Source organism: Telopea speciosissima, chromosome 5, assembly GCF_018873765.1.
Source record: "Telopea speciosissima isolate NSW1024214 ecotype Mountain lineage chromosome 5, Tspe_v1, whole genome shotgun sequence".
Classification (NCBI taxonomy): Eukaryota; Viridiplantae; Streptophyta; class Magnoliopsida; order Proteales; family Proteaceae; genus Telopea; species Telopea speciosissima.
In genome coordinates this window covers 30,767,270-30,789,026 of record NC_057920.1, presented here as the reverse complement: position 1 = coordinate 30,789,026, position 21,757 = coordinate 30,767,270, and the positions used below count along the sequence as shown (strand labels likewise).

Here is a 21,757-nt window from a genome sequence, read left to right as displayed (position 1 = left end):
GACAGCCCAACACATAGAGACTAGCTTGGGCAATGAACCAGAACCTGAAACCACTCAAGTTCCAAAAGTTTTCTTCTTTTTTTTTTTTTTTTTTTTTGCGGGTTTCACAATAACAGTAGAATTTTCGGTCTCCCATTTATCAAAGGCCGGTGAACCAGTTGTGGGAGCCTTGATAGCACCTGTTATATATCCAAGCTTTCCCTTACTCCTGAGAGAAAGTCTCATAGAGTGTGACCAATCCTGGTAATTAGTACCATCAAGCTTCACAAAAGAAATCTGTTGATGAGTACTCTCATAAGCCAACTGAGGGACAACAGTGGGAGGCTGAGAATCAGCAGTACCAAGCACAGATGTATCCGAACCAGCCATGATGGCTACCAACAATAAACAATATCACCAAAGGCAAGTGGGGAGTACACACTCAACCCAAACAAGCAAGAAGTCCTACAAAAAAGCCTAGGATAGCACACTGCCGAAGCAGTCCTAGCAGCAAATGTCTAAGAGGACTTAAATCAAACACTTCAAGTGCATTAAAACATCAGACCTCACACTCTTCAAAGAGTAAAAACAGCTTACACAAGCTCCAAGATGTAGTCATAATCACCTCTCAACCAAACAAGAAGCCCAATATATCCTAAATGTAAGAACAAGAGAAATACAGCAGTATCGGGTTTACCTGGGCAGCAAAAAATCACCACAAAACTGAGTACTGCTCAAAGGAAAGTCTCATCCATCAATGGGAAACACAAAGGCCAGAAATAGGACCCCTATACAATTCTAGTGGGCTGCTCCAACAGCCAAACCCATGCTGAAATGGAGCTGAGACATGGTTTAAACCTGCAACTGGCGGAAATCTGGGCAGAATAGCAGTCCAACGAAACTGAGTTATGCTTCAGCAGTGCCTTCATCCATCAAGGAAGCACACATGGAGCATAGAAAGGACCCTTGTACGATCCTATTGAACTATTCCAAGCTCCAAAAAACTGCCGAGAAATAGAAGGACATGGCCTGCAAGCAGCAGCTGGCGGAAACCTTCAATACAGCTTCAATGGAGCTTCACAGTGGTTCGAAGACCATCTTCAATCACCTAAATAGATTGTAGAAGACCTATTTCATATCTCTTCAGCAAGAGGTTTACATAGGAACCTCTTCCTTGAGATCCTTTGAGTTCTAGGATCTCAAAGAGAGGGAAAAAAATAAGGAAAGGAAGATGATAGGACTCTCAAACCTAAAGCTCTGATACCAAGTTAGATTCTAGGTTTAGGAAATAAGAAGGGAGAAGGAAGAGATTGGAGGAGGAAGAAGATAGCAAGAGAAGAGAGAAGAGAGTGTTTGGGCTGTAATCGATTGTGAATAGAGAGACTTCTCCATTCACCATATATTCATTAATCACAACTAATATGGAATTACATCCACCTCCCCAGGGAGGTAAAAGGGAAATAAAGAAATAAAAAAGAATTACATAATAAGGCAACTAGTGATAGAACTAGTTCCTAAACTACCCCTATTACATGACTTCTAACATGAATAACTAAAGAAACCCTGCAAACCAAATTAGAAAGTGAGAAAATAGAAGTTGCTAATTTGGGAGATTGGTTGGAAAAACAGTAACTTAAATTCTGTAGACCTGTTACACCATGCGCAGGTCACTAAACTTCAACTTAATTCAAAACAACAAAACTGAATACGCAGATGCGAATCGACAGAATATGGAGGTGACAAACTAAAAACCTGAAATAGAACTATTCGAAATTAACAGAAGACTAACTTACCAATAGAAAGAAAGAATCGCAGATGGGGAAGAAGTGAAACAGAGAATGAAAGAAGAAGAAAAAGAAAAATAAAAAAAATGACATGTAGGTATCTCACCTGAAGGTCTCCCACCTTTCTCCACCAGGGCCTCTCACCTCACTGTCTCTCACAGTCTTTTGCATAAAGCAAACTTTAATTTCATTCATAAATCATGGGGGGAGACTCTACGGTCTCACATACATGATACATATAGATTAATACTTACTAAACAGAAAATAGAAAGTAAGCAAATAGGGAAGTACAAGAGTCTCGTACAAGGAAACTTTTAGACTTGTACACTAAGCCAACTAAATTCATAGCTAGGAAATAAAATAGAAAATTGTAGGCTGAACCGAAATAGAAATTAAATAAACAAACTCAGCTAGCTGTCCCCCACGATCTGGTTGTGGGTGAACCAAAAAACACCCAGCCACAAGGCTGGTTGGCCCGATGGCCCATGGATCTTGTCCACTTATGTAGGATCATGGGCAGACCCCGTCAGTTCCTGTGGCTGTACTTGCGGCCCAGGAACTTGTCTACATCGGAGAGATTTCTTATGGCCCATAGGGTAGTTCATGGCTTTGAAGTGGATGTTTACTGAACCACTTATGGAGGTGAACTGAGCCTGAACTCTGAAGGCCCTGAACCAAACTTGGATCGGGGTTTTTATGTCTAAATTACAATGAAATTTTACTTGAGTTTGTGACCGAGTTTACTGTAGTTGTCGAATAGATGCTAATAATTCTGAACATTTCTACTCCAGTCTTTACAGTTTCTGATTAGCTGTTTCTATTGTCAAATGTTTTTCAGATACTTATAGGTTTGAATTTCCATAGCTATAACTTCCATCCTTTATATTAATTTATTAGATCTAAACAAAAGCTACCCAGTTTAATCCATTTAAATGTGTGTAGGAGGGAGAGTTTGTGAGCCTTCCAGTCAAAAGACTGAGGAAAAGACAAATGCGGAATTTCTTCCTCTGCCTTATGGTTTCCCAAGTAAGGTTTAAATTACTGATTCATCTTTATTTTTTTTATTATTTTTTAACACATACACTGAACCTTAAAAACTCTGTTTTTGTTAAGGAACTCAATGTGAAACACCTTTTCTTTCTCTTTTTTGTTTTATTTTATTTTATTTTATTTTTTTGTTTGGGGGGGGGGGGGGTTGTGTGAGTAATGAGAGGCACAATTTGACACAACGATTACAATCAAATATTGCATCTATATAAATGATCTAGTTTATAATTAAATTTTCAGAAAACCAAGATGCAGCAAGAAATCTAAACTGCTTGATTTTAGATCAAACCAATTGGTATTGAAAATCGCTCCTGCCAATTAGAAATTACTGGCATGATGAAGAGTATCTCTTCTTTTTTTTGAGTAAGTTTACTTCTGTTACCAACAGCTCTGTTGCAATATCAGTCGGTACCTGTACAAAGTGATGTGAGAAGAAGAGAAGATGTGAACAATAGGATTCACGGTTTGACACCAACCATGAGCAGTGCTAGTGCTGTATATATATTGGGAGAGTATAGCCTTGGTCCACAGCTACTTACACATAACCTTATAACATAAGACTGTATGGCTGAAATACCCCTGCAGTAGCTCTTTTAATCCAATAATCTCAACACTCCCCCTCAAGCTGGAGCATATAAATCTCTCATTCCCAGCTTGGAAACCCTCAAGAAAGGCCGGACGAAACAAAGATTTAGTAAACATGTCACCTAGCTGGCCTCCCAGATTTAACAAACGGAGTAGAGATAATTTTCCTCATAATTGCATCCTGTTCAAAGTGACAATCAACCTCAATGTGTCACTTAACTGCATCCTGGTAATGAATTCTTTATTCACCAAAAAAAAATTTTTGAGGCACCACTAAGCTTGATAGTTACATTTTGGACATTGACAGAGTACACCAGAGGCTTTGAATCACCCATTATATATCTATATGAAGAGATAACCAGCACATTAATCACCACTAAAAGACCACAATAAAGAGCAAATGCAGCAGCCAATAGAAGATGAAGAAAACTGACCAGTGGCAATGGTACTAATAAATAACCTAATCTGACCAGAAACAACAGTCCACTAGAAGTTAAAGTCAACTCCTTTGGATGGGTTTCCAAGTCTGGTCAGATATAGTATCCCAATATAGGATAAAAAACCCCACAATATCACAAGTTAACAACGATTTTGTGGGGGTTTTTATCCTATATTGGGATACTATATCTGACCAGACTTGGAAACCCATCCAAAGGAGTTGACTTTGACTTCTAGTGGACTGTTGTTTCTGGCCAGATTAGGTTATTTATTAGTACTATTGCCGCTGGTCAGTTTTCTTTGTCTTCTATTGGCTGCTGAATTTGCTCAAATCAAAACCTCTCAACGTCAAAGAATATAGACTCTCAAAAAAATGAACTCCCCCTCCCTCCGCCTCCTTCCTCTTCTCCGGTGACCCCCACTGACCCCACCATCTCCGCCTCCTCCTCCCCCCCCCCTTATCCACCTTCACCATCCCACCTTCCTCATCTTCCACCACCACTCACGCCACCACTGATACAATCCCCTCCGCCACCATCCCGCCATCCTCATCCTCCACCGCCACTCACGCCACCACCGCTGCAACACCCTCCACCACCGTCCCCTCTGCACTCGCTGGTCCTACAGTGGTCCTCCTTCTCCCAGCCAACTACCTCGTCCACCACCGACAGTACCCTCCATTTTATCAAACCTTCTTCTGAGAATGGTGTTGCTTACGCCCTCTGCCCCAACTCCATCCTCTCACATGAAATCCCTCAATGGCAATCTTGCCTGGTAGGTCATTTCCTTGGTGCTAGAACCTCTTTCAACATAGTTAAAGCCTCCCTCTCAAAGCAATGGAAAGTCGCTCGTTTGCTGGACACCTTTCTTTTTGACAATGGGATGTTCATTTTCAAATTCTTCTCGGATGATGCAAAATCTAGAGCTCTTGATGGCGCTCCCTGGATGGTTGGGGTTCCAAACCAATCTTCCTCCACCAATGGAGGCCCCATCTTCTTCTCCACAAGGTCGACCTCAACACCATTCCCTTGTGGATCACCTTCCCTGGTTTGCCTCTGCACTATTGGAGTCAAGAATGCCTCAGTCAATTAGGCTCCGTCGTCGGTTTCCCATTGCGTACTGATTCACGCACTCTCAAGAAGGATCATCTATCTTACGTTAGGATTTGTGTCGAAGTCTCGGCCGATGTTCCTCCTCCATCGTCCATCTCCATTTTGGAAGAAGATGGATTTTGCTTTGAGCAACCTATCAAATATGAGTGGATTCCTCCACATTGCAACCTCTGTAAATTTTTGGCCACCATGCGAAGGACTGTGCAGCTACTTCTCCTCTGTCCACTACTGCGCCAAACTCAACTCAGGCTTCTCAGCCTTCTCAGGCCACTGAGTGTCCCTCAACTTCTCTGGTTTCTCCTCGGATGGTTCTCGCGACATCCCGTCGACTGCTACTGCTCCTCCAACCATTACCAGAAATGGGTTTCCCCTGGTTTTATTCTCATCAATGCTTCTTCGACCCTTTCTAGCTCCCCCAGATCACTTAGTCGAGGAAGAGACCCCGTCCGTCACCGTATTCGCTACCGCCACCAGAATTGTCGTCAACAACACAGTCGCCGTAGCAGCTCTCTTCGCGCCTCTAGCTCCCCTCCTTACACGTCGGAGCTTCCATTACCAGTCCCTGAGGCCCCTCTAGCCCTGCTATGTTGGCTCCCTCCCTGTCGGCTTCTCTGACAACTGAGATTGTCCTCTCGAACCAAGAAGTTCCCTTTGGAGATAGGCTTATCTCTATTGCGTGCCCTGAGCTTGGAAGATCCTCTTTGCCTTCCTCTTCTCTTGATGTGTTGACAAGCAGGCTACACAGATCGCAGACTCCTCCAGGTGATGCCACAGTCGATGTCCTGGCGAGCTCTAACACCAGTAGCTATTCTCGTGCTAAAGCCCCGTCTCCAACGCAAAGGTTAGTCTTCCCCTTTACCTAATCCAACCTCCCAACCCCTTTTATCCAAACACTTTCCCCTTTTACCCCCCTTATTACCTAATCCCCCCATTTTATCCCCTTATTATCTAACCCCCCTTACCAGCTCCCTCCCCTACCACGTGTCCTCCTTCACGTATCCCCCATCCTCAAACTTTCTTTCCCTTTGCCAGGCCCACCCTTTCGGCCCATCCTCTCCCTAACCTGATCCCCCCTCCCCCAGCCCAAGCCTAATCCTTCTTCACCTATAACCTTCCCATTTTCCAACCTCCGGCCCATCTCTATCAAAAACACTACCCCAACCCACCCACCCCCTCCCTGACCCAATCCATTTCTAACCCTTCTCTCGGCTAACCACCCCTTGGACCCCCCTTAGTAAATTCCCTACCCCCTAACCCCATTGGGCTGCCTGGCCTTATCTGTTGTGGTCCACCCCCCCCTCCCTGGCTCGGTTTTGCCCTGACCTCCCTGCAGGCCATATGTTCATAGCCCGCCTATTGCCCCCCTCGAGATCCTTGCCTCTCTCCCTCTAGTTTCCCATGTCGGCTGGCTTCATTTCGAATGTCCGGGCCTCAACTCCCTAGCTAAGCATCAGGATATTAGATCCTTTATTAAGTCCACTCACTCCTCTTTTTGTGCTCTTCTTGAAACCTGTGTTCTCCAAGAGAACGCTGCCCGCATTGCAGCATCCATAGCCCCCTCCTGGTCTCTGCTCTCCAACTGCAACCATTCCCCTAATGGCTGTATTTGGATCCTTTGGGACCCCTCTAAAATTCACATCTACCTATCCCATTCCTCTTCGCAACTTCTCCACCTCTGTTTTTCCTTTCCTAACTCCCCCTCCTCTTTCTTCATTTCTGTGATCTATGCATGCAACCAGGCTGCCGATAGATTGTCTCTTTGGACTGAGCTCTCCCTCCTCAAATCCGGTATGGATTCTCTTCCTTGGGGAGTGGGTGGTGACTTCAATATGGTGCGATCTCAATCCGAGAAAATCGGTGGAAGACCTATTGATCCTTCTTCTGTTAATGCCTTTAATGATTGCATTGATGATCTTGGTATCAACGATCTTAGATGATCAGGCTCCCCCCTCACTGGCACATTCGTCATGTGGGGCCTGACCGTATCACTTGCAAGCTCGACTGATTCCACTCAAATGAAGCTTGGCTCAACTCTTTCCCTCACTCCCTTGCCAATTTCCTTCTTCAGGGCTTATCTGACCACAACCCTTGTCATATTCTTATTCAGCCCTACTCTTCCTTTGGTCCTAAGCCTTTCAAATTCTTTGTTATGTGGACCTCCCACTATCTCTACCTCACCACCATCCTGAAAGCCTGGCGCATCCTGGTTTCCTCTCCCTCCCTCCCTCTCATTGCCCTTGCTAGAATGCTTCGCCACACCAAGTCCGCCCTCAAAAGTTAGAACCTATCCACCTTTGGTAACATCCCTTCCCAGCTCTCCCTTGTCCAATACAGATTCCAGTCGGATCCCCTCAACCCTGAGCTTGCCCTTGAGGAGAAACAGCTCTCTGAGGAACTCTCCTCCCTCTCTTCCCTTGAAGAAAGCTTCTTGTGCCAAAAATCCCGCATTAAGTGGCTGGACCTTGGAGACTTCAATATTGCCTACTTCCATCGGTCTCTAAAAGCTAGGCTCAACTCCAATTCCATCACATTACTACATTCTTTCGATAGGACTCCCCTCTCCTCGGTCTATGATATCAAGTCGGCAACCATTTCCTTCTTCTCTACCCTGTTCAATCCCCCTCCCTTTTACCCCTCCCCCCTTCCTCCTAACCTTATTGACAAGTTTGTCCCCCATCTCTTATCTGATTCTCTTCTTGCCATTCCCTCTGATGAGGAGACCTCCAAGGCAATTCTCTCCCACAAATCCAATTAAGCCCCTGGTCCTGACGGTTTCAACATGGGTTTTTTTCTCAGCTACTGGGATACAATTAAAGGTGATCTATTCAAAGTGATTCACAGCTTCTTCTTCAAGCCCAGCCAGCATGCTCAGGTCAATTAGACTTTCATCTGCCTCATCCCTAAAAAAGATGGAGCTACCTCCTTGTCTGATTTTAGACCTATCTCCCTTTGCAATCTTCTTTACAAGTTCATTGCCAAGATCCTTGCCAATAGAATTAAGGCTTCTATCCCTTCTCTCGTCAGCCCTAATCAATCCGTCTTTATTTCTGGAAAAAGTATAGCAGACAACATTATCCTTTGCTCTGAAATTGTGCAAGGGTTTGACCGCAAATCTCACTCTCTGGCAGCCCTGATGAAAATTGACCTCCACAAAGCTTTTGACTCCCTCCGCTGGGACTTCATATGCGATGTGCTTTCCCAAATAGGCTTTCCCCCTGCTTTTGTCCGTTGGATTTATGCCTGTATCTCCTTCCCCCTCTCTGTCCTTGTTAATGGTTCCCCTGCTGGCTTTTCTCATTCCAAAGTCGGTATTCGCCAATGTTGCCCCCTATCCCCTTGCTCTGGAAGTCCTCTCTAGGAGCCTCCAAACCAAAACGGATCTCTATCTCATCTCTCCTATCCCCAAATGCAAATATTAACCTCACCCATCTGACCTTTGCAGACGATTTGATGATCTTCTCTAAGGCTTCCCCCTCCTCTATTTCAGCCATCATGGATTCCCTCCACCTCTTCGAATCTCTCTCCGGTCTTCTCATCAATCTCCTTAAATCCAAAATCTTCCTCTCGGGCATCCCGGAGTCGGACAAAGAGACCCTCCTCCGTCTAGCTGGGTTTTCCATAGGCTCTCTCCTTGTCAAATACCTCGGTCTTCCCCTCATCCCTGCCAAGCTCTCTAGTCACCACTGCACTCCCATGTTGGACAACATTCGCAAGCGTCTCCAGCTTTGGAAAGGCAAACTCCTTTCCTATGTTGGCCAACTTGTGTGCATCCGTTCAGTCCTCCAAGCTTCCTATATCTATTGGAGTGGCATTTTTTGTATTCCTAAAGCCTCCATTAAGGCGATGGAACGCCTTTTCTGTGCTTTCCTCTGGAAAGTGAATGATCCCTTCCAAATTCCTCCACCCTACTAGCTGGAAGTCCATCTGTCTCCCTAAATCTAAAGGAGGTCTTAGTATTCGTCGCATTCGTGACTCTAATACCACTGGCATCTTTAAGCTCATTTGGAAAATCTCCTCCCGTCAGGATTCCATGTAGTCAATTGGATCTATTCCCATCATCTCAAGAAGTATTCCATTTGGACTGCTCCTATTCCTTCGGACTCCTCTTGGATTTGGCGTAAGATCCTCCTTCTTTGTCCTCTCGCCCTCCGTGCTATCTCATCCTTCATTGTTAATGGCTCCTCCACTTCCCTTTGGCTTGATCCTTCGCATCCGCTTGGGGTTCTTTTCAATGTCTTTAGGCCTAGGATGATTTATTTTTCTGGCCTTCCTGGAGATACCCCTCTCTCCTCCCTCATTTCCCTTGGCTCTTGGACCCCCCACCCCTTCCTTAATCCCTCTATTCTCCCCCACATTTAGCCGTCCCTCCCCCCCCCCCCTCCTCATGCGGATAAGGTTCTTTGGCTCCCTTCCCCCACTGGCCTTTTTAGCTCCATCTCTGCTTGGAATTTTGTTCGAGCCCCTTGCCCCACCGTCCCCTGGCACAAATTAATCTGGTTCAAAGGTCATATCCCCCGCAACATCCCGGTTTCCCCATCTTGCGCCCTTTGTTGGAATGGCCTTGAAGACATTCCCCACCTTTTCTTTGCTTGCCCTTTTACCGCCACCATCTGCAAAAAAGCCCTTTCCACGATCTGGCCCCGTTGTAGGAGACCCCTGGCCTTTGATTGAGAATGGCTCTGGTTGGACATGACCTTTCCAGGACATCTATCAGTGACACTATTGGAAAGCTGGTTTTTGGCGCTGCTATTTATCATATTTGGATGGAGCGGAACCTCAAGAGATGAACTTCCAATTCTCGATCTTTTGGTCTAATTTGGAAAGCCATCTCCTTTGACGCCTCTTCTAAGCTCAGTATTACTCGCCACAGTCACCTTTTGGATACCCCAAGGAACAGGCATATTGTTGTCTCCTGGGGTCTTGATTTGTCTCTTCTTCAGCCTACCACCTCTGCGTAGGTAGGGTTGCTGGTTTTGCTTCCCCCCCCCCCCTCTTTTTCTCCCTGCCCCCCCTGGGGTTGGTAATATATTTATTCACCCAAAAAAAAAAAAACAACGATCAAATGGAGAATAACAACCAGCAGCCAAAAAACTCAAATTCTGAAATCATAAACCCAGAATTTGGGAGATTTCAGATAGCTAAAAGGCCCTAAACAGCCCTAATATATCAGCAATTTTGGACGGACAGATTCCCAGCTATAGAGAATCTCAATCTGTCCAAAAACCTAGAAAAAACAGGGATACTGCTTGGTATTTGGACAGCAATGAACAAAGACATTTTAATATCGGTGGAGAAGGAAATCCTCAAGGACTTTCTGGCGCTGCTTCAAGCAATGTCCTTTATGTGCTCTTGATAACTTTGATGTAGATTCATCTTCCACGGTGATCAACATAAAGGGGAAACAAATCAGCAACATTCATGGAAGAAACCCTAGTTTATTTTAATGTAGTCACCAACTAGGGTTCCATAGAATAGATATGGCAACATAGGTTGTTGCAAACCACAAAAGGAAAGCCCTAAGGGACTATCAAAACAGAGATTGAAGAGTAGGGACTGATTAGAGGAGCTCTGATCCCATGAAACAATGTAAATCCAGGAAAACCAGTCCCTAAGTAATCAGAGAGAGAGAGAGGAGAGGAATCGCGATGGAGAAAGGAAAGAACCCCTAGGCTCATGGTAGGATTCAGAATACTCCTCTCATGAGGCTAGGTCCACATACTTATACATTAAGAAATTCTACGGATAGAGGAATACATAGAGTTGAACATTGTAAAATAAGAATTGAAAGATTTCGTTGAAATTGTTAGTTTGGAAATTTCCCGAAAAGCTAATCATAGGGAAAAGTAAAATTACAAACTAGCAGATTAATCCAATAACAACTAAACCCACTTAGTAATAAGAATATACCCACAAAATACTGTTTAACAAGAAAGTATATTATTGACTTATTGATTGAGACTGATATGTTAGCCTATAAAACCTGCTGATACTCCCATGGATCCTCATCAGAAGTATGATGGTAAGAATTTGTTGATTAGCATCAGTTTCGATGATTGGCTAGTAAGCTTATCTATCTCACCGTGACTAAGTTAGAAACTAGGTATGGATCGATTCTAGTAGGGAACAAAGAGTATTAGCTAAGAACATAGTTGTCAAGGCGTAGGCACCGCCTAGGCGTCCAGGCGGTTTTGTTGGGGCCTAAGCGACCTCCGCCTTATTGCAAGACGCCTTGCACTGGTTTTTATTGGTATCGACCCCCTATTTGAATCCAATAAAAATAGTTAAAAAATCAAATTCCAAAAGGATGAAAAGTCAACTCCCCCAGTTCAAGAACAAAAAACTGGATTTTGGACGGTAGGTAAAATTTTCAATTTTCTAATGCTGAGGTTTTTCTCAAATCTAACAATTCTATAAATCTTAATATGGTAAAACATTGCTAAAAACCAAAAGTGAGGTAAAATACTCATTTATTTTGATATCTAAAAAAATATTTTCATTCAGAGCGATTTTGATAGCATTTGCGCATACCAAGTAAGGTTTGACCGGAACATAACTTCTTCAATATAAATCAGATTTAAGCAATTTTGGATTTGTTGGAAAGCTGGTTTTGTGCTGTACCTAATACTATAAGTCTTATATAAAAATAAATCATCTGACTAGTCAAACTTCTTGGAGAACAAGAACATTTCTCTAAATCGAGAACAATTTAGTTACTTATAGATAAGATCATATTTTCTGAGAACAGTATAAACCAAATGTGAGACTAGTATAAACCAAATGTATGTTTGATTGTTTCAAACTTCCAATAGCTTGCTTCTTCAGTACTGTTGTCTTCTAGTTCTATGTTGATTTTTGATGACTTGATGTGGCTTAATATTGATTTTTTATGACTTGATGTGACTTAATGTGGCTTAATATTGATTTTTGATGGCTTGAGAAGGCTTAATGTTGATTGTTTATGATATAAGGTATATTTTTGTAGCATACAAAAATATTGTAGCATACTAAATGATGTTAGAAAAGGGGGAAATAAAAAATAACACTTGGGGTCGCCTTGACGCCTAAGCACTTAGATACCCCTGCAGCGCATTGGGTCGCTTTGCTACCTTAACAACTATGGCTAAGAAGAGTGGAAGGAGATGAGAGGAAGGAAAAAGAAGAGAGAAAAAAGTAGAGAGATGAGAGAAATCATGGTGTGTAGTTGATGTGCTACTCTCACCTATTTGATTAATTAATAATATCCTTGAAATTATATATGCCTCCCTAGGGAGGTAAAAGGTAAAAAGTAACAAAATATAAAAGTACAACTCAATGTGACTTACAATAAACTATGACTAAAGTACCCCTAATACATAAACTTTTACACTCCCCCTTAAGCTAGAGAATAAATGTCATACATTCCCAGCTTACAGAGAAGGGTACTGAACTAGTTAGGAAGGAGACCTTTGGTGAAGATATCTGCCACTTGATCTCCTATTGGCACAAAGAGAGTACAAATTTAACCAGAATCCAACTTCTCTTTGATGAAGTGTCTATCAATCTCAATGTGCTTTGTTCGGTAATGTTGAACAAGGTTATGAGCAATACTTATAGTAGCCTTGTTATCACAATAGAGTTGCATAGGTCCCTCAATGTCAAAGTCCAACTCTTGAGTCAACTGCCTTAGCCATATGAGGTCACAAACCCCATGAGCCATGGCTCTAAATTCTGCCTCTACACTAGACCTAGCCACAACTGGTTGTTTTTTACTCTTTCATGTAACCAGATTACCACCAACAGAAGTGCAGTAACCGAATGTAGATCTTCTGTCAGAAACTGAACCAGCTCAATCAGCATCAATGTAACCTTCTATCCTCAAATGGTTATACCTGACATATTAAAGACCTTTCCCTGGAGAAGACTTAAGTATCTGATGATGCGATATACAGCATTCAACTGTTGGCTCACCACTCCAACTACATAAATAATGTCTGGCCGAGTCAAAGAGAGGTAGATTAGTTTTCCAACCAATCTCTGATACTTTCATGCATCTATAAGAGGAGGATCACAATCTTTACTAAGCTTGTGATTTTGATCAATTGGAGAGTTTGCTGGTCTACAACCCAAGATTCATGTTTCTTTCAACAAGTCCAACACAATTTCTTTGGCAAATATTGATTCCTTTCTTTGATCTTGACACTTCAATTCCCAAGAAGTACTTCAAGAGTCCAAGATCTTTAATCTCAACCTGTTGGTTGAAGTATGACTTCAATCTACTTATCTCGACTTGGTCATTCCCAGTTACTACAATGTCATCAACATAAACAATAAGGGCTGTGATAGTGCCATTAACTCTCCGGATAAATAAGGTGTAATCAGCCTGACTCTAGGAATACCCATTCCTTAGGATGTTGATGTAAATCAAAACATGAAGAAGAAGAGGCCAAAACACTGTTCACTTGAACAGTGTCACAGCCCATATTTTCCTTGTGTGGAGATATTTTTTAGAAGATTTTGTGGGCCCATCAAGTGGAAAAATATTCTATCCTAATGCTGCCATAATTTGGTTTCTATTTTCAGTTTTAGAAAGTATATTAGGTAGTTTCGAATTTCAATTTGTTACTATTTTTGTTTTGTTCTCTAAAATAGGAGTTTCTGTTTTGAAATAAGGCAGCTAGATTATTTAGGAAGTTTCTATTTTGGTTGTAAGCTACTTGGTAGCAAGTCACTTTCTATTTTCTATTTACTTGAGGGGCAAGGTATTGCTGCCTATATATGTAATGGCTCTTAGTAGCCTCCGGAATTAATGAAGTTGATTTGATTGCTTTGTGCAAAGTTTATCATCCTACTATGAGGTTGAAGGGTGAGGGCCTGGCTGAGAGAGCCGAAACCTCAGGGCTGCTGAGAGCCTGGCTGGTGAGGGTCGAATCTCCTTATCCCCTTCTCTCTTCTGCTCCTATCTTCTTTTCACTGTCTTCTCACCTCAATCGAGCTATACCCCTGCTGTTACTTTGAGACTTCAACTGTTTGCTGCTGCTTCAACTGAGAAGATCAGAAGACAATCCAATTAAGTTGTGGAGTTTCTGTTGCTGAACAGAGGTTAGAAATCCCATCTCCACACCTGCCGGCTGCAACCCTTTCTTTTCCCTGCTGCTGAATCGAAGGACCTGAACCCAGAAGCCTATACTCCATCGAGGGTGATACTTGGAGGACTGTTCCAGACCTCTGAAAGGTCATTTGATCCATGCCTTGGACCCTGTTGCTGGCTGGATCGATCTGCATCACTTACCTTCTAATTTGAGGCTAACCTTCTATTTTCAACTCCAGTTCAGAACTCCATCATTAGCCATTAGAATTGACCCAAACTTGCAGCAAGCATTCACCCCAACAAGGCCAACACTCAATCTACATTGGTGTCCAAAATACAGTACTGTTTGTGAGATATTCTATAACCTTCTATTTTGGAGTTCTTTTCATATCTCAGTATCCAACCATCATAATTGGATGAACTTTGGAGCTTAGACCCTATTCAACATCACCTCCACTCAACCTAAGTTTGACACTGTTCTACTGGATGGTTTGATCTCTACCTCCTAAGTTACTAATTCTGGTTTTATTGCTATTATGATGTTCTGCTGCAACCTTTCATCGATCCTACTGTAGAGTGGTTCTTAGCTGAACCCCTTATACATTAGATGGTCTATCTAAATCGCTCAAACCAAGCCTTAGGAGACTGCTTGAGACCATAAAGTGCCTTTTTCAGGAGGCACACCTTCCTTTCAACTGAGGGAAATTTAAAACTAGGTGGAGGTTGCAATACAATTCTTCTAGGTCATCATGGAGAAAGACATTCTTTACATCTAATTGATACCACAGCAGTCTCTATTGGTTGTTATTGATAGGAGAATTCTGATTGAGTTGTGCTTGGCCACAGGAGCAAATGTTTCTTGGTAGTCAATGCCGTACACATAATTGTACCCGTTGGCCACCAACCAAGCCTTATATCTTTCTATAGTACCATTTTTTCAGTACTTACCCAATTGCATCAAACTGGAACTCTCCCCTGGGAAGATCAACTAGTGTCCACGTACCACTCTTCTCAAGGGCCATCATTTCCTCAGACATGACCTCCTTCCTCTTTGGATCAGAAATAGCCTCAGTTACATTCTTGGGAATAGAAGATTGGAGGGAGCAATGGAAAGCTATACCTGTGGGAGAAATACCATCATAGGAAACAAACTTGGCTATGGGATTAGTACAAGCTCTCTTCCCCTTTCGAATAGCAATGGGAAGATCTAACTCAAAGGAAGGAGACAAGTTGTTTCCTGACAGAGGAAGGTGGAGCTCAGGATGTGGATCCAAAGAGGACTCTTAGCAGGTCTTCTTTCCCTTTCCCTTCAAGCATTCACCTCTTTTGTACACAACTAACTCTTTTTCATTGCTAGCATCAAGCCATCAACACCAGAATGAGTATCAATGTCAACAACATCAACTTCTTTGTATTTCCCAATGTCAAGCAGGAATGGGAAGGTGGAGGTAGGCAAAGGAGTCAAAAAAGGGATGACATCAGCAGCCTGTTCACTTCCATTAGACTTCCCCTGAAGAGAATGTTGATGAGGAGAAAAGAAAGGAATAGACTCAAAGAAGGTGACATCTTTGGAGAGAAATCGTCTTCGAGAGGAAGGGTGGTAGCATTTATACCCTTTAGTAGAGGAGGAATAGCCACGGGAAAGACATTTGAGTGCTTTGGGATCAAGCTTTGTGCGGGCTGATTTATTGACATGAATACCAAGTTAGAAACTACGTATGGATCGATTCTAGTAGGGAGCAAGGAGTTTTAGCTAAGAAGAGAGAAAGAAGTAGAGAGATGGGAGAAATCGTGGTGTGTAGCTGATGTACTACTCTCACCTATTTGATTCATTAATAATATCTTTAGAATTACATATGCCTCCCTAGAGAGGTTAAAGGTAAAAAGTAACAAAAGATAAATTTACAACTCTATATGACTTGCAAATAAACTAGGACTAAAGTACCCCTAATACATAAACTCTAACAGACTAGCTAGATATATCTTTTGCAGTAGGTGTTATAAGCAAGTTTATAGAATTGCCTAAGCAAGATCACTAGAAGGCTGCGTGTTGCATTCTCTAGTATCTTAGGGGTGCTTCAGGAAAAGTTCTCATTTACTCGCCTCATGGACATGCTAATCTTGTTAGTTACTCTGATGTTGAGTGTGTTGGTGCTAAAGATGATAGTAAGTCTACCACGGATTACTATATGTTTATTGGAAGAAGTAACCTTGTCACTTGGAGTAAATAACAAATAATAGCGGTGAGGTCTAGTGTTGATGCAGTATAGGGCCATGACTCATACTGAAGTTGAATTGTTGTGGTTGAAATCTTTTCTTCAAGAGCTTGGTTTTTCAATTAATAAGCCTATTGACATGTACTATAACAATCAAGTTGCTATCTATATTGCTATTAAGCATATCGAAGTTGATTGTCTTCAACTCCGTTTGTTGGTTCTACTCAACAGCTTGGTGATTTGTTCTCTAAAGCCTTGTTTAATAATGTGTTAGTTCAAGGGTGTAACACGCTGGGCATGGGTGATATTTATGCTCCAGCTTAAGGGGGAGTGTTAAGAATTATATAGCTTGGGGGTATACTTGTCCACTCATGTTTTTTTGTCTTGGATACAGTCTTAAGTCATGGATACAGAGTACAGTTTTAAGTCGTGGGTACTTTTATTCTAAGGACATACTTGTAATTCCTATCAAGTCTTATATATAAATATTTATATATTACCGATTGTAGGCTACGTCTCTTCTCTTCAATCGGTAGCTTGTCTTGCTGCCTTCTATTTCTTCTTCTTCATCAGTCTTGCCTCTATTCTACTCTCTTCTTTCTCTTTGGTTATATCTTATTATCTTGTTGATTGCTTGTTGCTTTAGGTTTAAATCTGTTACAAGGATTATATACCTCGCTTCACTTTATCAAAAGAAAATAGAGGGAAAAAGAGAACCCTTCATTTTCATTTTTAATTGGCCTGAAGGGAGAGGCAAAGGGAAACCAAATCTGATCCCATCCATATGACACTTTTGCCACAACTACAACAATCCAGAACCTTCATTGCAGCCAGCTCCAACAACCACCCCAAGGAAACAAAGAAGGTAAAACAAGAGAACAAAAGAATGATGCATAATCAATCAGAAACTCTGCTCCCAGTTAATGAAGTACAATGAGTTGAAATCAAAAAGAGAAGTCCCAAATTGTGGAAGTCCTCAATCTCTATCGATCAGGATCCCCTCTCTTTTTAGTCCTCCCTTCCCCCCATACCTGGCGCTCTTCTCCATTTTTTTTCTGTAGTTTCTTACAGATTTACTTTGTGCCTTTTGTATCAATCAGGGTGTCCTCGTTTTCAACCCTTCAGAATCCTTGGTTCCCCACTTTCCCCTCTTTTTTTTATTTTTTTTATTTTTTTTATTTTTTTAGGGGGGGGGGGGGGGTGACATCAATTAGGAGATGATCAATTGGACCTTCCCTCTGCATGTCTTGATCGATCTATGCATGCCATATTCTTTTCCAAAAAATTGGACACTTTTATGGCTCTATAGTTATTCAGAGCTGCAATAACTATAGAGGCATAAAACTTTATGAGTCATACTATGAAATTATGGGAGAGGGTTATTGAAACCTTCTTGAGACAAAAAACTACTATTATGGAAAACCAATTTGGTTTTATCTCAAGAAGATCCACGGCAGAAGCCATTTACTTAGGAGACTCAAAAGATTTAGAGATTGCAAGAAAGATCTTCATACGGTCTTTATTGACCTTGAAAAATCTTATGACGGAGTCACTAGAGAGTTAATCTGGCAAGTACTAGAGAAAAGTGTTTCAAGTATATGTATGGTCGTGGGTGACGAGTGTAAGAATTGTGGAGGTCAAGGTAGTGAATTCCCAATTACAATTTGATTACATCAAGGATTAGCTTTAAGCCCTTATTTATTTGCACTTATCATAGATGATTTAACCAGAGACATTCAAGATTAGGTTCCTTGGTGTATGTTTTTTTACTGATGATATTGTTTTGCTAGATGATACAAAAGCAGGGATTAACGCCAAGTTGGAGTTATGGAAATCAACCTTGGAATCAAAAAAGGTTTCAAGATAAGAAGAACAAAGATAGACTATATGGTGTGTAACTTTGGTTACACTAGGACGGATAATGAGGTGGTGAAAATTGATCAGAGAAAAATTCCGCAAAGTGATTATTTTAGGTATGGGCGGGCTCAATAATAAATAAAGAGGGTTATATAGAGAATGATGTTTCATAGAGAATTAAAATAAGATGGGTGAAGTGGAGAGGTGCGTCCAGAGTGTTGTGTGATCAGTGTATTCCTTTAATACTTAAAGTAAATTTTATAGGATTTTCATATGACCGGCTATGATGTATAGTGCAAAATGTCGGGCAGTTAAGAAGCATCATATAGATAAAGCTCAGTGTAGCGGAGATGAGAATGTTGAGATGGATGAGTGGCAAAATTAGGAAGGATAAAGTAAGGAATGATCATATTAGAGCTGATTTGGAAGTAGCTCGGATACATGATAAACTACGAGAAAGTTGTTGGAGGTGGCATGGCCATGTTCAACAGAGACCTTTGGATGCCTTAGTATGGGGGAGTAGTTCGATTCAAGTTGAAGGAACTAAAAGAGCCAAAGGCAGACCAAAAATAACCTTAGGAGAAGTGGTGAGGAAAGACGTGCATAGGTTAGGTATCATATCAAGTATGACTTCGATTGGAGCGGATTGGAGGGCAAGGATCCATGTTGTCAACCTCATTTAGTTGGGATATGGCTGAATTGTTGTTTCATCATGTGCTCATTTTAGTTTCCTTGTTTGTCCATGATTGTAGTCGTTTGTAGATTAACTACATAAATCTTTTGATTTGTACGTGATTTTTTATTTTTGTACATTTGATTTCTTCATTTTCATGTTGCCATCAATCCTGTGTTCATGATTTTTGCACAACAAAGAACTCATTTATTATCAGACCTGTTGTAATCTTTTGGCTAAGAGAATGTGGCAGATGAGAGTGCATCTATAGATTGGATGGTTTTCATCACCAAATCAAATTGATTGTTGACTAAGAAGATAATATTTTCTGTATAAGAACCCCCTCACCCCCCCCCCCCCCCCAAAAAAATAAATAAATATATATATATCAAGAGTTTTGGGTGGATTTTCAGTTTTTTCTGCATTCAAAGGTCCCCGGGGGGGGGGGGGGGAGGATTTTTCTTGGGGTATCGCTTTTATCTTAGGTTGGTTTTTGTTGCATGGTTCATGGATTCTTCTTTTCTGTTCTAGCATATTGCCCTTTGGAGCTCCTCTGCCTGTCTCTCTGTCCAATACTATTTTCGTACCATAAATTCATTACACGTTGAGAGAATCATTTCTATCAATACGAAGGTTTCACTGACTGGAGCTGTCATTTTCTATTAGGGTGTGCCAATGATTTACATGGGTGACGAGTATGGTCATACGAAGGGAGGCAACAACAATACATATTGCCATGATAACTATGTGATATTCTACTCCCTTCTCCCAATCCTTTGCTTTTCACAAACAAAAATTGACTTTGAAGTGTTTATGGAGTTAATCAGTTATAATTTCAGATTAACTATTTCCGCTGGGATAAGAAGGAAGAGTCTTCATCTGACTTTTTCAGGTTTTGCTGTCTCATGACAAAGTTTAGGCGGTAGGTGCTTCCTTCAGATATCAATATAAGTATTTCTTAAAACATATTTTACTTTCTATTGAATACTTAACTTCGCATAAGCTCATCCGCATGCTATGATCTGCAGTGAATGTGAATCCCTTGGTTTATATGATTTCCCGACAGCAGAACGACTGCAGTGGCATGGACACACACTTGGAATGCCAGACTGGTCTGAAACGAGCCGATTTGTAGCCTTCTCCTTGGTAAGTTGCTTCTTTATTGTTCTTTCTGATTCAATTTTAGTTTATGCTTATGTTGGCTTACCTTGGGGTCATTTTTTAGAAATTTATCATTAATTATAATTGGCTATGGTTAAATTACAAGCGAGAACTTTGCTTGTATGATTGGCTGAGTGCTACCAAATTTATTCCACAGTGATCGAGTCAAAATTCATTGTGCTCCAACAAACTGTTAGTTTGGCATTATACTAGGTGCACATTTACAGCTACATATCCTTGACAACGGTACTTCCCGTTTCTGTGAGCAATTTCCAAGTGCCATGATGGTAGCATCCTTCAATATGACTTAATTGGATGGTTATGATTGTCTATTGAGAGATACCACTGGCCTGGATAATTGGCATGGCGGTTCTGAAAAATATTGGTCTCATTGCTAAATCAGTCTCATGCCGCTGCTCATTTTATGCTTGTTAGCACATTGTATGTAGCATGTCCTAATTTATTTTTCTCAATTTTTCTGCAGATTGATTCAGTGCATAGAGAGATTTACGTTGCATTCAACACTAGCCATTTACCTGTCATTGTTACTCTACCAGAAAGGCCTGGTTACAGATGGGAACCCCTGGTTGACACTAGCAAGCCATCACCATTTGACTTCCTTTCAGAGGATTTATCAGAAAGAGATGCAGCAATAAAACAATATGCCCACTTCCTCGATGCCAACTCATACCCAATGCTTAGTTATTCATCCATCATCCTGCTGCTTTCTCTAGATGACCAAGCTTAGCTCATGTCCAACTTCTCCTACTATGTCCTATATGTGCATCCTTCTCTACCAATACATTGGTCTTAGTAGACAACCTTGCAAGTACTGCAAGAGGCTACTGTGACACACAGAACATGTTAATAATGTAATTTCTAAGCAATCTGCATGGTAAAGGAATAAAGAGATTTAAATGCAGTTGAAATTTGAGGTAACATTTAGGATTTTGGAATGTGATTGAAAATGTAATTACTATAGATATATGTATGAAAGATTAGAAAGAAAAGGAAAAGAAATATTCAAGTTGGACACTTGTATTACAGTTCAGGGATTTTATGGTATATAGCCCATGGAGTTCTTTCACTTCAAGCACAAAAAACCACTTCTAAGTGCGTGAACTGTTTGTTTGCTTATTATGGTCTAAAATTGATGAAACAAAATGCAACTTGACTAAAATTAATGTTGCATTATGTGTTTTACTGATCACAAACGCCAGTGCCATTTAACCTTTGTTCGGCATCAAATTAGTTTCCAACGACGTTTCATCATGTGACGAAGTCAGATCATTCTTAAATGGTGGCGTAAGCTGTAATTTTTGTGAGCCATTTGTGATTTTGCTGAGCCGTGAGTAAGTTTTTGGACATGAGATGAGATTAGCTTTATTATGTTCTAAGATATGTCTCTGGTTGTCACAACTAGGGTTTGGGCTGGGCACCCTTATCATATGGTCGTCGCATTGGGTATGTCTAGACATGTGATGTCAGGGTACGAATGCGAGTACTCACATGATTGATGTGTGTATTGGGAAAGAATCTACTTTGTCGATTCCCTCATGTATTACTGTCAGATGTAGGAAGGAATAGACATGTGTCACCGACACCCTTTGCCTGAGGGAACCCTGTCACTGTAAAGTATGATCGCATTCTTTAGTTCATCAAGGACTGAGACTCAAGTGAGTCAAAGCCGGTGTTTTGGGAATGCGTGAACACTTTGTGAGTGAAGGAGTTACTCAACATGGTCACCACTGCCCGATTGGGGAACAATAAGATTGAGATTGTCTGCGTATGGTCAGATCGGAATCTGGATCCAATGCCATTTTGGAAATGGTTTTTGC

The 21,757-nt window shown here is 41.4% G+C and overlaps 1 protein-coding gene across 4 annotated transcripts in view; it reads left to right on the top strand.

The window, feature by feature from the left end:
* Nucleotides 1–20,924, top strand: part of LOC122661368 (isoamylase 1, chloroplastic) — a 144,038-nt gene extending 123,114 nt beyond the window's left edge. For 3 of the 4 annotated variants that reach the window (XM_043856745.1, XM_043856743.1, XM_043856744.1), the window contains exons 14-18: nucleotides 2,706–2,789; nucleotides 19,425–19,505; nucleotides 19,598–19,680; nucleotides 19,787–19,904; nucleotides 20,404–20,924. In XM_043856745.1, the coding sequence (XP_043712680.1) occupies nucleotides 2,706–2,789; nucleotides 19,425–19,505; nucleotides 19,598–19,680; nucleotides 19,787–19,904; nucleotides 20,404–20,667 (630 nt within the window). In that variant the 3' untranslated portion in view covers nucleotides 20,668–20,924. The remainder of the gene's footprint in view (nucleotides 1–2,705; nucleotides 2,790–19,424; nucleotides 19,506–19,597; nucleotides 19,681–19,786; nucleotides 19,905–20,403) is intronic. The other variant, XM_043856746.1, reaches the window with a different exon arrangement.
* Nucleotides 20,925–21,757: the final 833 nt, after the last annotated feature.